Source organism: Lissotriton helveticus, chromosome 4_2 (genome assembly GCF_964261635.1).
Source record: "Lissotriton helveticus chromosome 4_2, aLisHel1.1, whole genome shotgun sequence".
Classification (NCBI taxonomy): Eukaryota; Metazoa; Chordata; class Amphibia; order Caudata; family Salamandridae; genus Lissotriton; species Lissotriton helveticus.
The window spans coordinates 131,335,483-131,351,194 of record NC_136064.1 but is presented as its reverse complement, the minus strand read 5'-3'; the positions used below and the strand labels follow the sequence as shown (position 1 = coordinate 131,351,194).

At 45.5% G+C, this 15,712-nt stretch overlaps 1 protein-coding gene across 1 annotated transcript in view; it reads left to right on the top strand.

Moving 5' to 3' along the window:
* Positions 1-740: 740 nt before the first annotated feature.
* LOC144751975 (nicotinamide N-methyltransferase-like) overlaps positions 741-15,712 on the top strand; it is an 84,823-nt gene continuing 69,851 nt past the window's right edge. The window contains exon 1 of the mRNA XM_078639934.1: positions 741-888. Coding sequence (XP_078496060.1) covers positions 741-888 — 148 coding nt within the window. The remainder of the gene's footprint in view (positions 889-15,712) is intronic.

Below are 15,712 nucleotides of genomic sequence, written 5' to 3'. Positions count from 1 at the left end.
TAAAAGAACCCCAGCGGCACCAGGGATCTTCTCCCTGTATGATATTCAAGGTTCCTGTTCCCCAAATGCTCCAATAAAAATCTACTAACATGCCCATTGTTGAAGTCAGCTAATACACAGTCACCCCATCCTTCCTTTCTAAGGTGTCCAACCCATGGGGCACGTCTAGCCATGATCATCTGATTACAAATATCCCATCCCCGTATCCCAACCGCCTTCAATTGTGCAGTGACCCAATGCATTGTTTTGGCAAAGTGCATGTTTTTTGAAGGACCTTTACAAAAAGTCTAGGGCCTGACTTAAATCTTGGCAGACGGGTTACACCATCACAACGGTGACAGGAAAACCAATACTTCAAAATATATATCTCTTAGATTATTGGAGGATTTTTATTGCAGCAGACAGGATATCCATCACCGCTGTGATGGAGTAACCTATCCACTGAGATCTAGATCAGGTCAATATTCATTGTGGTAGCACAATTGCGAAATAGTTTTGTTGTTTCATTTTTGGTCAACCGATATGCGTCATGATAGACAGTGTTATGCTTTGCAAACAGCATGAACAATATTTGAGGAAGTAACTCATATTACATCAAACAAGAATAGAATTTTAAATGAGGGAGGATCACGCGCATATCAGTTGACTTCTGAACATCAATAATTTAAAATTCAGATTAGTTAGTATAGGAAAAGGTTTGCACACAGAAAAGTAGAATTTGAAAATTACCATCAGTGAAAATGGCAGAAATTGATGCTCTGAAAGAGCTCCATGAACAACACTTTGATACAACTTTAGTGATGGATGTATATACTGGACAGGAGTCTGACTTCATTGATGATACAATTTCAGGGATGTTACCCCTTTTCAACAAAATCTTCACCTCAGGTAAGAAATATTTATAATAATGTGCATGCTTATTTTTTTTCTGTTTTCTATGAATCCTGTTACCCAAGTTAAAGGTATGGAGAAACATAACTGTTATACAAACATATGGTCTATGTTTATGTTTTGAAATATTGCGAGTGCTTTGTTGCTTTAGTGAGTTATTTGTTTCATCAATTCCGGTTATTTCAAGTATGATCAAAGTGTTCATTGCAAATTGATGTTGTTACTGTAATTAGAAACAGGAATCAAAAGGTGATCAAATGTAAATTCTTGTGCTTTTAGCAAAATCACATTGATGATGAAAAATATATGATAAATGTTGGACTTGGCCCTTATGGCAGGTTCACCCCTAATCTTTTTGCTTTTGGTATATGATCAATGTTAGTGATTTTTGGGTCTCTGCGCACTTTTTGCCTGTGTCCCAGGGTAAAGTGCGTGCGTGTAGTATGGCTGGCCTGCCCTCCCATAGGAATGCATGGGGAATGCTTGTGTCCATGTTAGTTCCTGATGTGTGGGGAGTGCAGGCTCGAGTTTGGTATGTGTGAACTCGTGAGAGTGAATGCTGCGCAATGGTATGTGCGGCTTGTATGTGTCTAGTGGGGAAGTGCCACTTCTAGACATTGATGTGTGTGTGCAGTTAGGGTGCTGGAGCGTGATTGGCTGGAGCTGGCTGGCATGCCTGGCTCCAGGAAGCCTGGATGGGTCTGCCCAGGAGTGAGTGGAGAGATCAGCCTGAGTGATGTGAGGGAGGGGCTGCACCTGGTTCCTTGATGGAGCTGGGCTTTCCCCACACAATGCTGGCTCCTCCCCCTGTGGTGCATCTAACGACCCTAGCCTCCCCAGTGAATGAAAGGGGTGGTTGGGCCATCAAGGGTTCTCCAAAGCCAACTGCAACTGGTTTCCCCCCACCTTGCACCCTGACACAAAGGAATGACCTGTATAAAAATGGGGCTGTGTCCCCACAGAAACTGTTCTCTGCCAGGATCTTATCTGAGGGGGCTGCTGCTGTTGCTGGGGCCAAGAGGACCGCCACTTGGATTGTCTCCCTGCCTGGAGACCCAGTGTGCTGGCTCTGGGCCCAGCCTTGCCCCCTTGCCTGCCTCCAGACCTTCCTGGAGCTTTTGCTTTTGCCTCTAAGCGCTTAGGAGTGCTTTTTATTGCCTTTAGCGCTTGAAAGTGCTTCATTTTGAATTCCTAGAGCTGGGAGCGCTTGACTTTCCCCTCTAGCGCTGGGGAGCGCTTTATTTTCCTTATAGCGCTTGGGAGCGCTTTTCTGGCTGTGCCTGCTCGTGGTTGCCCAGCCGGTGCGGAGTCTGTTGTGCTCGCTATTTAATTTACGAGTGCCCACCTCGCTTTGCAGTTTAAACGAGCCGGTGCCCACCCAGCATTGCCCCGAGATCACCGCCGCTGGCCCGGGAGGCTGTCCTCTTGCCGCCTCGCAGCCCTCCTGACGTCAGGCACCCGCCGCGCTGGGATTGGTCCCAGCCACAGGTGCTGCCTGGCAACCATAGGGGTTCGACCGGCGACGGAGTAGGAAGTGAGGCTCCCCCGAGGGAGCGTGCCCGGTGTCCGGCAGCAGTTGCGGAATCCAGGGGGAGGGGGCCCGAGGCACATTTCCGGTGCCTGCCCCCACCGCAGTGAGAGGAGACACGCGGCTCTCCAGAGGCCGCCCAGGAGACCGACCGAGTCCCGCCGACCGGTGAGTGTAGTCCGGTGTTGTTGTTGGGAGGGGGCGTCGAGGCACAGTGCTGGTGCCCGCCCCCCCTTTGGGTGCGATCTCCCTGAGGTGCCTTGTGGATCCTGAGTCTCCCGAGCAGAGGCTCCAATGCGAAGGCACATTTTGTTTATTAAGAGCCGGTCAAGGCTCAGGTGGCATATCTTTGCGTTTGAGCCCCCGAGCGGGGCTCCTACGTTGCTGGGGGCACTTGTTCTTCGAGCCTTGAAAGGCTCTTGCGCCCCAGTTGTTCGTTGAGCCCTGAGAGAGCCTCATCGCCCACATTTGTTTTGGAACGCCAGAGAGGCTCTTGAGTGACTTTATAATTGTTAGAGCCCAGGGAGGTTCTTGAGACACAGGCAGTTGGTCAGAGCCCCGTGGCTCCCACGCTGTGTTGCCCTCCCCATTGTTCTTGAGCCCACGAGGCTCCAACGTTGGCCATCAGTATTTACAACTGCACAGCACTTTGTGGGCAGTTGCCACGTTTAGGCTTGTGTTCCTGGCTGCCTGCGCAGCCTCCCTGACATTTGGACTCAGGGCATTTCAGCCCTTGCGAGCCCAGTTGGCCTGAGGGACAGTTCTAGTGCTGTGCCATGTGCACCTTGCGCATTGTGATTTACTTGCTTAGATGATTGTTTATGTTTCTTCCCCTGTGCTAAAAGTGACATGCTTAGGTGAATGTATTATGCTTCTTTCCCTTTGCTAAATGTGACATGCTTAGGTGAATGTATTATGCTTCTTTCCCTTTGCTAAATGTGACATGCTTAGGTGAATGTATTATGCTTCTTTCCCTTTGCTAAATGTGACATGCTTAGGTGAATGTATTATGCTTCTTTCCCTTTGCTAAATGTGACATGCTTAGGTGAATGTATTATGCTTCTTTCCCTTTGCTAAATGTGACATGCTTAGGTGAATGTATTTTTGATGCCTCATGTGCAATGTGTTTAATGCTTTGGTCCCTTTGCTAAATGTGACTTGCTTAGGTGATTGCTCTTCCTTCCCCTTTGCTAAAAGTGACCTGCTTAAAGGATTGTTTTAGGTTTCCTTCCCTTCTTAGGTGATGGTTTTCCTCCCATAGGTCCTGAAAATAAGGTCCTAGTTCCCTGCGTGATTTTCCTACCAGTGGTTAGGGTTGCGTAGGAGGTATTTACCCCTTACCAGTGATTACTGGTTGTATGCTACATATATCATTTTTTGTGCTACAGTCATTATATGTCTATGTGCTAAGTGTTATACCTACAAGTATTATTTCTAAAAAGTGCATACCCCTGACAGTGGTCCAGGTGGCCCTGTCCTGTACATAATCCCTTGTAAATTCTGCCCGTGCCTGTTGGCACATTGTAAAGTGTGTGTCTTATCTAATGTGTTTTTATTATAATACAAAGGCTATTTTTATATAACCTTGCGTGGAGTTTCCTTTGTGGTGGGCCTAGGGTGTTGTCGCTGGGGTGCGCACGCAAACGCTTTACACATCGCCTCTGAGATTAGCCTTGCTGCTCGCGTCACGTTACCTAGAGGGTGAGCGGGGCTTATCTTGGTGTGTAACTCCCTCGCCCTGACTTAGAATAGGCGATCCCTGACTGACTTTGGCGTGAGCCTTGGCCGGCTGGGGGGTCCCGTTTCTAACAATAAAGCATATAAATCTTTACCATTTATCCATATACAATAATTTTTCTCTGAACTTGGCTCAAATAAATGACATGATGATATTAGAAACTGGGAGTAAAACATAGAAAGGTGTTCATGCAGCTCACTGTCAAGAATGCACTAGAATTTGAGGTGGTCAATAATATTACATGTCTGTTCTCATTAAATCTAGTGACATTGAAATACCACAGATGCAAGAAGGAAGTTAACAAATATATTTACCTAGTTTTTATGAAACTTTTATATTCACTATTTCATGTTGGTTCAATCATTCCAGAGTACTTATTCACAGTTTCAGTCATTATACCATGGACCAAATCAAGTAGAATCAATTGCACATCAGATATAAAAAGTAGCGCCCCATACACTTTTGCGTAATTTTACTACCTGCGTTGTTCACAAGATCAGAGCCTAAAGTTACTAAAACGTGTAGACTCACATGTCTCCAAACCCAGAAATAAGAGTGGAGTTACTTTCATGAATGTAAAGTTACTACTGCCAAAATCAAGCAATAGTGAGTCCAGACCAAAACATGGCCAACCACTAATACCGCAAAACCCTTCCATAGATAATAATGGTAGCTTAAAATAAATCCTCATAATAACAACATTATTTCAAATAGTTAGAGATTTAAATATTTTAGTTAATTGTTTAAAATAGTATCTTGAAAGAAAATATATTTTACATGTAACATTTTTATGATTTACAAATTAATGTAACACTATGTTTTATTTAAATATTAGTGCGTTACTTCTAATAATTCTATTTATCACAGTACATATTAATAAATAACTCACTATATATATTTTTTTACTTCAGGTAGGATTTTTTATTTACTTCAGCGAACATGTTGATAATTTGCTTTAATATATTTACCACAAGGGAATATACTATTCAACAAGCTGACGTTCTCACACAGTTTTGGGAGGACTGTCATCTTGCCATTGATGGAATCCTATATCCAGAGAAAGTACCTTACATAGCCCACCCAATTTAAGGTGGAATGTGTGAGGATTTTTTTTATTCCTGTTTCTCACCACCGGGTAAAACTTGGTGGTGAGGAATAGGAAAAAAACAATAACTACCTCACACCCAGGGAAAACACTCCCTAGATACTGGGAAAATAATTTATTTTTAGGGGGGGGGTTAGGCACTTCAAGGACGACACAGTGTGTGGTGTGCCTATACATTCTGGCATACAAAGGACGTGCGTGCACCAAGCAATGGACCTTGCTCTTGCAAATGGTTGCGGATGCCACATTGTCAGCAGTCAGAAAAGTTGAAAGGAGGAATGTTTACAATTTTCCCAACCACTGGCTTTCACTTGCATTCCAACCCATTATTATTTTGCCCACCATGCCACCTCGGATTAGTCCCAGCCATATTCAAATCATCCTTGGTCCTGCTCCAATATGAACAGCCCGACCTGAGCTAATGAACTAGGTCCTCTCTGAAATGAAATATATACAACCCAAACCTGGTTTCAGCCTGTTGTGTCTCTTCGGTTTGGAGTAGTGTGGTTCTAGTGTGCTGCAGTGAGCAGGGTATCAATATATGGGCATACCCATAGCAACCTAGGTCATTGACACCAGAGCAAGATGTTTTGTAGATTCTTGTCATCCATTTAGTAATTGATGACCCTACTTTATCCAGCCTTGTTTTGGCAAAAGTAGATAGTGAAACAGAAAGGGGTTTAAGTCTCATGTGTGGCTATGGTGACGTCAATTAGTTGGATGTCTGTATGACAAAGACTGTATATATGGCCTTACACTTCATTCCCATCTTTCTTATTTCTGTGCTACATTAGGCTTATTTTCATGCTTTTTTTCCTGTACTTTATTGCTTTTTTTTTCAATTCTATTCTTTTCAGCGTAGAGATGTGTTCATGTCTTTTACTTTTATTATGTTATTGCTCCTTTACTTCTGAGCTTCTTTATGGTACCAATGTTCTACTTCTGTCCTTGGATCATTCTGAAGGACAGTGCAGTTGTTGTAAAGGAAGCCCCCCCTAATATTCTTGACTCCAGGCTAAGGTAAGAGATGTGTGACCTGCCATCAACAGTTTTTCAATAACTAACTCCAATTCTTCTGAGTTGGTTATTTTCAATTCAATTCAAAAATAGCTTTATTTGATTGCTAAATAGCATTCATAAAAGCATACATTTAAAATGACCAAATTTCATTACATATTATAAAATCACAAAGACATATAAAAAAAGAAAAGAAAAAGAAAAACATATTCAGCATTTCATTATTGACTGGTTTCAGCTCAAATCATCATCACTATACAAGAAGTACAACTACATAACCATGCTTTTCCTCCAGTATACCACTTTTTTCAGGAAAGCTGTAGTTATTAGAACACCTCTTTCATTATCCAAATATTATGGTTATTGAAAAACAAAACGTTTGCTAAAGTTTGGTGTATGGTTTTCAAAACTGGTGGTGGCAGTCCAACAAATGTTTTGTACCTAGACAGTAACTGAACATTCTGGCAAGGTTTGGTGTGGTCACTGCTACTCCAGCAGTGACGTCTGAATTTGATAGGCAGGCTATCAAGATCCTCAGCCATTCTGATGAACGGAGTGCCAGCTCCAAATGTAGACCTGGTCATAAGCCTTTTTTCCTTGCAGTCAAAATTGTCCAGTGGGGCAAGGTTATAGACGGTATCCCAGGAGGCCCTCCTTAAGATGCTCCCTGTTTGTAGATGTTCCAGGCAACAATCTGAAGAGAATCTTTCAAATGCCATCCCTGCCAAAGTCCTCTCATCCGCAGGATTCTTTTTGCGAATTTACAATGTCAATATTTCTCTCCTGGGCTTTTGTTCGGGTCTCAAAACCAACCAGGGAGATTAGTGTTAGCACAGAATGTTACAACAAGCTGGATACGTTAGCCATTGTATATACTGAAGTATTCTTTCAAGTGGCAAAACATTCTCACCGGGGTTAGCCTGATTGGAATTCCCAGCTAATTTATATCTAGATTAGATTGACTTGGTTGTTATTGGCAGTCTTACAAAGGTAGAAATTGTTCCAAGTCCATATTTTTCTTCTTTTTGAAGCAGTTAATCTTATTACCTTTTAAGACTCAGGATCCCCACTTACAGTCCAGGACCCACTAAGACCAAGAACACCAGCAAAGTCCTGTCTGGAGTCACTTATTTTGGCAAACTGCTCACTCCGGAAAAAAGGATTATTACAGCTTGTTAGGCTCCTTTAGTCACTCAGGAGGTCATCCGACTGACCTTTTTCCCATCAAAATCTATTAAATATAAACCATACAGTGTTCCTACTCCAGACAATGCAACATATACCATTCCCTCTTTGAACACCTGTAGGAAGTTGGCTCTGTATATACTATCCCAACGTGAGGTATAGTATGCACAGAGTCCAGTGGCACCCCAATGGTAGGCAGAGGTAAAGTTAAAGAGAACCTTACACTCTATTAGTGGTAGTGTAGTCGAGCAGTAAGGCAGTATCAGAGGACAGTGTTAAGCATTTTTTGTACACCCTCAGTCAGCAAATGAACACACTCAAGGATGAATTTCAGATCAATTTTTTTGTATAAGAATAATCTTTTAGTTGTTTTATTTTCTAGAACTAAGCAATCCTGGCACAGGTGAGCAATAAGTAGTTTACAGTACTAATGCATTTGAAATACAGTTTGAATGATAATTGTATATGCACTCGATTTACAGTATGGATACAGAGAAATGCAGTACTTAGTAAATGCAGTACATAGACTTGAATAGGTGTTTTAGTAAAATAGCAGGTAAGTAACTTTGGAGATTGATAGGCTTACACAAAGGAGTACACCTAGATACTACTCTGTGACATTTCTTGATAACAGGTAAGTAAAATTGTTTTTGTTTTTTAGAATTTAAAATGTTATCCCATGGAGGAAAATAGTGTTATCGGATTTGAGGTAAGTATTTGGTAGTGGGAGTTGAGGTTATGGGGGTAGACTCTGGGATCCCCCAGGGTCAAGGATGCACTCTAGTTATACCTACTACTGGGGTAGCCTGGGTGCAGAAGGCTGAGGCCCAATGTTACCAATGAGGATGGGGGCTTCGAGTTGGTGACTGCTGACTAGAAGGCCACTTGGTTGTGGAGCAACGCTCCTGGACTTTAGTTCAGGGCAAATGGAGAAACAATTTAGCACTAAAGGTGCACCCTCAGAGGCACTAGGGCAGCCGGTTTCAGCGTGCTGTTTCAACATCGGGCGCCATGTTGTTTTCAAAGACACTGCAGGTTTGGGGACAAAGGTCTTCTGGGTGCGACCACCACTTTGAGAGGTAAGTTGGAAATTTAGGGGTTGGTTAGGCACTATCAGTTTGTGCACACAAGGCAGTGGTGTGTCGGGTGCAGGGTTGCCTTTTAGAGTCGGATCTTCTTACCAGCTCCTGGTCGCGGTTAGGGGGGCCTTCTAGATTTAGACTGCAGGCATCAGCTGGAGGCTTGTGGCAGGTCAGGGGTCACAGAAACTAGGGCTCTGCTGACGACCCAAGCCAGCTGTTGCAAAAGCGGTACCTTGAACCAACCTCATTGAGGGAAGGCCCGAGTCCCGCTACCTGGAATTCACAAAGATTGCATCAGAGGCCCAAGTCGCTGGGAGAGGAGAGTGAGGTCGCACCCCCAGGTAACATGTGCCGAAGCCTGGGGCAGGGTACCGGTTCGGAGGGAGACACTCTTGGCCTCTCCCATTCCTGCAGCGGGAGCCTCTGCTTTGGCTCATATCGCAGTCCATACTTGCCAAAGGAGTGGCAGTACCGGGGCCGGAGTGTGGAGCTGCACTTTTTGTGTACACCATACCTGTGTGGGGGCAACTGCTGACAGAGGCTGGCTGTGAATCAGCACACGTGGTGGAGAGATCGCCTAAGGCACCATAATCGGTGCTGGAGTGTATTACGCATTGCATTATTTCTGCATAACAAACTACCTGATTAGTGTATTACACATTGCATTATTTCTGCATGACCAACTACCTCGTTATTGTATTACGTATTGCATTATTCCTGCATTCAAAATATCTATTTAGCATATTACGCATTGAAGTTGAAGTTGAAGTTGAACTTGAAGGGTTTTGTATAGCGCTCTACTAGCAGGCGGTTTCTTGGCGCTGCAGAAGGGACTGAGACTGAGGAAGGAAGGGGGAGGATTAAGAAGTATAGGCAGAAGAAAAAAGAAGGGTTTTCAGAGCAGCCCGAAAGTCTAAGTAGGAGGGAATAGACCTAATTGTCAGAGGGAGTGAGTTCCAAAAGAGGGGGACAAGTGTAGAAAACCTGGATCCACCCGATTTCTTCTTATGAAATCGAGGGGCAAGGAGAAGGAACTGAGTGGTAGAGCGAAGATTTCTAGCAGGAACATATGCAATGATCTTAGATCTAAGGAATGCAGGAGCGGTGCCAGCTAGAGACATAAAGGTCAAACATCCCAGCTTGAAGAGCGAGCGCTCCTTGATGGGGAGCCAATGGAGAGACTTGAGCAGAGGGGTGGTGTGACTAGATTTAGGGAGCCTAAAAATGAGACGAGCCGCTTAGTTTTGGATGAGCTGCAGGCGACGGCGCTCGTAGGCTGGGATGCCCACATAAAAGGCATTGCCATAGTCTAGGTGGAATAGAATCATTGCCAAGACAACAAATTTAAGAGCTTCAGCCGAGAAGTAACGTGAGACTTTACGGATGGTTCTGAGGGACAGAAAGGAAGAGGAGACTGTCAAGCTTATCTGGGGGCGCAAAGAGCGGTCCTGGCTGACTTTAATGAACAGGGTTCTAACAGAGGCAGAGGGAGACGGGGGGGGGGACCAAGGATGGGGGGCCAAAAAGCAGAGGACCAGGGATTAGAGGGACCACCGATGAGAACCAGCTCTGTCTTGTCGGGATTCAATTTTAGTTGATTAAGGTTCATCCAGTTGTAAATGAAAGTAAGAGTGGAGTGGACCCTGGAGACTTAGTCAGGGGAGGAGGAGAGATTGAAGATAAGCTGGAGGTCATTGGCGTAATTGAACGCCGTGACCTCCATGTCCTGTAAAGCAACAATAAGGGGGTATATGTAAAGGTTAAACAGAAGGGGGGAAAGGGAGGAACCTTGGGTTACCCGCAGGAGACGGAGCGGGTAGGTGCAAGAAAACTTTCTAGTCGAACAGCCTGAGTTCGGCCTGCTAAGAAAGAGGTGAGCCAGGTCAGGGCCAACCCCCGAAGGCCGGCGCCTCTGACACGGTCGAGAAGGATGGAGTGGTCGACCGTGTCAAAGGCTGTAGATAGATCGAGCAGGACTAAGGCCTGGGGGAATTAGTGTTGGCACTTCGTCTAAGCTCATCAACCACTGAGAGGACAACAGATTCCGTGGAATGTACAGGCCGGAAGCCGGCCTGGTGGTCAGCCGGGAGGTGATGAGCCTCAACATAGGTGGAGAGTGAAGAAGTGATATGGCTCTCCAAGATCTTGCTCAAAAGTGGGAGGAGCGAAATATGTCGAAAGTTGGAGGGGGCAGCGGGATCGGCACCGGGTTTTTTTTATAATAGGGATAACCGTAGCTGATTTGAAGGCATCGGGTACAATTCCTGAGGTGATGGAAGTGTTAAGCAGGGTAATAGGGGGGGCTGTACAGTAAGAGAAAATCTCCCTCAGAATATGTGCCGGGCAAAATTGGCGGGGGAACCCGTTTTAACTTTGCCCAAGAGGGTACAGAAGGCTTCTTCTGAAATAAGGGGGAATTGGTCGAGAGAGGAGGGCGGTGGGGGTAGTGGAGGGCAAAAGAACAGAGGAGGTGCCAAAGGGATATTCTGCTTTATGGTGGTGATCTTCTCAGTAAAGTAGACGTTAAGGGTGTTACAGAGGGATTGGGAAGGAATGGGTTTAGGTGCGACTCTGTCGGAGGCAGCCAGCTCATGCACGATCGTAAAGATCTCCTTAGGTTTGTTTGCTGCCTGATTAATTTTCTGGAAAAAGTGTTCTAGTTTGTCGGTGAGTATAGCTTTTTTATAGGCCCGAAGAAGAGTCAGGTAAAGGATCTTAAGGTCCGGGCAGTATCTGCATCGCCAACTGCGCTCAGCCTGCCGAAGTGCTAATTTCTGGTTCTTTAGGGCATTAGAAAACCATCTATTAGCATCGTGAAGGTGACGCGTTCTGACTCGTCTAAGAGGTGCAACTTGATTACAGGCCTCTGAGAGACAGTTATTGAGAGTTGCTACCTGCCTATTGGGCGGTAAATCTGTCAAGATGGAAGAGGATGAGGCAAGAGAATGACCTAAAGCGGTCAGATCTACCCTATTCCAGTTACGGGCATATATGTTTTTGAGGAGACAGGGGATGTTGATCCCCCTCAGGGGAACGGAAAAGGTAATCAGGGAGTGGTCGGACCAGGCACAGGGAGATATATTAGGCGTGGGGATTGACAGATTGGCAGACCAGACTTGATCAAGGATGTGCCCATGAGTATGGGTGGGGGAAGATATATGAGGGGTAGAGTTAAGGCAGTGAAGGGTATCGGAGAAATCTTTGGACATGATGTCTTCACGTGGGTCACCCGGCCAAAAGTTAAAGTCACCCAATAGGAGGATAGCAGAGTTGTTAACCACGAGAGTGGCCAGTAGGTCCTGTATAGCTGGAATAAAGTGGGGCATGGGTTGAGGGGGACGATAGAGGAGCACAATGGTGAGAGGGATCGTAAGATTCGTAGAGCGTGCCACCAAAAAGTCAGCAGAAATAATGGGGTGGTGAGTAAGAGGTTGGAATTGGAGATTAGAACGTAGTATCAACGCTACTCCGCCGCCGGTCTTCCCCTCAGGGCGGTCATTGCAGAGGATATAGTAAGATCAGGAAGTAAGGATATCGGGTAGGGAAGCAGCCGTGTACCAGGTTTCCGTAAGGCACAGGATCTCAGGTTTAGTAGTATCAAGGAGGTCGAAGAGCTCTAATTGGTGCTTGACCGCGGACCGGGTGTTGAGGAGAGAGACTGAAGTCGTGGGGGGGAGGCTAACAGGGAGCTTAGAGCGGGAGTGAGGGGAAGCAGGGCGTGGCAGCTCTTTGCGTGGGCTAAGGTACCGGCGTGCGAAATTAGTACGATCAGGTCGAGTTAATCTGGGCCAGAGTAGAAGGACTGATGGGCCAGTCATCGTGGCATGCCAGGAGTTGGTTAGGTAGGTAAGTGAGGGGACAAGCAGAGTGAAGGGGCCCGGGGCCCAGCCTGGTGCGGACGGGCGCAGACGGGCTTGCCTTTGGTGCGCCTTCGGTGTACCGCCGGAGTGCCCGCTGCGCGGCAGGGAAAGACACATCGTTTAAGAGAAGAGAGAAAGGGGGTGTGGCCTAGCGGCAGTGGGCGTGGCCTGGCTGTGGGCTTCCCCGAGAATGGCGGCAATCCTTCTGCGACCCGCAGCAGCGCCTAGATCGGCTGCGCGGGGAGAAGTGATCAGGGGGAGAGTGTCCAAGCGCAGAGAGTAAGGTTTCAACAAGTTAAAAACAGAACAGAAGTACAATTTTAAAACAAGCGTCGCTCCCGGCTTCCGCCTCAGTAGTCAGTTGCCATCTAAGACGCGTGATGAGGGAGGCGCGATTTATATAGTGGAAAGGGACGTGGCCTAGCGGCAGTGGGCGTAGCCTGGGCTGAGTGCTTCCCCGAGAATGGCGGTAATCCTTCTGCGACCCGCAGCAGCGCCTAGATCGTCTGCGCGGGGAGAAGTGATCAGGGGGAGAGTGTCCAAGTGCAGAGAGTAAGGTTTCAACAAGTTCAAAACAGAACAGAAATACAATTTTAAAACAGGCATCGCTCCCGGCTTCCGCCTCAGGAGTCAGTTGCCATCTATTGCATTGCATTAATTCTGCATAACAAAGTACCTGATTCTAGCATTACACGTTGCATTATTTTTACATTGCAAAGTGCCCATATTCTAGCATTAGGAACTGCATTATTTTTACATCACAAAGTGCCTGATTCTAGCATTACGAACTGCAGTAGGACTGGAGTGGAACATTTAGAAGTGCTCATTAATATTGCCAGAACTTACAAGAGCTGGCTGGCCTAACAGCCGGCCATTAGGAATATTACAAATATGCATATGTTGGATTTATAGCGTGTGGTTTTATCGTATATCTTTTTAAATAAATATAGTGGAGTGGTGTGGCTCACTGGTTAGAGGCGGCAGACCCGGGAGCAGAAGTCGGCCCGGGACCAGGGTTAAATTCCCGATGCGGCAGGGTCTTGGACCAGGGTCAGCGGACTCGACAATTCTCACCTTGGTGCCTACTCCAACCTGGTGTCCCACTCGGCAACTCTGGGCATTAGCTTGCCTAATCTCCACAACGGCCCCATCAACGCCAGGGTTGCCTGGCTCCACCTTGGGGATTCCCAGTAGGGACCATCCCACAGGGAAAGCCAGGACTCTGTGCCAAGGTGTATATTCCGCTTCTGATTAACCTGCCAATTGTAGATATTCGTGAAAACCCATGGTACTACATGGTGATGTCTCTCTGGTGAAATCTAACAATTAATTGTATCCACAATATCCTGCAAAACTCACAATGTCTGTCATATTTTCCTTGCAATTTTTGCGTCCAAATTGTCACGCTGCCCAAGTAAACAACTAATTTTGTCAAAACTAATTGGTTTAGCTAGGGGGGTCACATGGGTTTTTCACTCCTTCCTCAGGTGCCATCTAGGGAAACCTAGCATACCCACAAATTTTTGGAAAGTAGACATCCAGGGGCTTTCAAGGGGGTATGGCTAACATGGATCCTCCAACAATCCTTTTCTCAGAATCCCTAGCAAACTTTAAATGTAGCAGAAATAATAAAAAAATTTCAAACATTTCTGTGTTTAACCGCTACCGCGCTAGCGGGTTTTCCCGCTGTGCGCTGAAATTTAAAAATCGCGCGGATTGTGACAAAGCCAGCTCGTCATCCGCGTAGCGCAGGTAACGCCCATGACGAGCTGGCTTTGTCATCCGCATCGAAGGGGTTAAAAGTGTGGCATTACTGGGCTCACACAAATTTTCACCCACCCGCGTTCCCCCAGGTCTCCTGAAAAAAATGGTACCTCACTTGCCTGGGTCTGCCTAGTGCCTGCAACAGGAAACAGCGCAAAACGCAACGTGGTCGCACCTCAATTTCGCAGTGAAATCGTGGCCTTTTGTGGCAAAATGTCTACCTTTCGTTTTTGAACCCTAGCTCTGTCGGCACCTCGAGAAACCTAGCAAACCTATACATTTTTTAAAACTAGACACACATGGGAATTCAGGATGGGGTGACTCAACTGCCTCCCACCAAAGTGAGATACCATTTTTTTTGGAAGACCTGGGGGAACACAGGGTGGGTGGAAATTTGTTGCTCCACACAGATTCCAGAACTTTCCATCACAGAAATGTGAGGAAAATGCATTTTTTTGTCAATTTCTTAGGTTTGCAAGGGATTCTGGGTAACAGAACCTGGTGGGAGGCAGTTGAGTCACCCCATCCTGAATTTCCGTTGGTGTCTAGTTTTCAAAAATGTATAGATTTGCTAGGTTTCCCTAGAGGCCGGCCGAGCTAGGGTTCAAAAACGAAAGGTAGGCACTTTGCCAAAAAAGGGCCTGTTTTCACTGCGAAATTGCGGTGCAAACACGTTGCGTTTTGCGCTGTTTCCTGTCGCAGGCACTAGGCGGACCCAGGCAAGTGAGGTACCATTTTTTTCGGGAGACCTGGGGGAACACGGGGTGGGTGGAAATTTGTTGATCCACGCAGATTCCAGAACTTTCCACCACCGAAATGTGAGGAAAATGCGTTTTTTTGAAAATATTTTAGATTTGCAAGGGATTCTGGGTAACAGAACATGGTGTCAGCAGGTAGAGTCAACCCACCCTGAATTCCCTGGGTGTCTAGTTTTCAGAAATGTATAGATTTGCTAGGTTTACCTAGGTGCCGGCAGAGCTAGGATGCAAAAACTACAGCTAGGCACAAGTGAGGTACCGTTTTTATCGGGAGACTTAGGGTAATTCAGATTTGTAAATCAACTGTTATTACCTATTGAGTTTTCATGCATTTCTCTCTTCCCAATGAAAGACATTGTGTAAAAAAAACATATTTAGGAAAAATGACCATTAATTCAAATACTAATATGAGTATTGCCAATTTTAAAAATGTACAAATATATACTGTTTCTAAACTCTATAATTTGTAACCAATTCAGAAATACATAGGTGTCTTTCATACCGATTTTTCCGAATAAGTGCTCTATACCCAGTAAATAATAATATACCATTGAAAGTTGCTGCTCAGTATTTGGCTCTGGGTTCGTCGGGTTCTCGGTGAAACTAGAAGTCCTATATATCCCCACAACCAGGAAGGTCACACGGATGTAACGATATATTGCTTTCAAAGAGCTGTCAAAATTACAAGAAGTTATAGGTAAAAACGGTGAGACAAAAGGCTGTTATTTTCAACTAATTTTCAATTATTCCAATATTTAAATGTTAGTTTCTATAAAGAAACCTT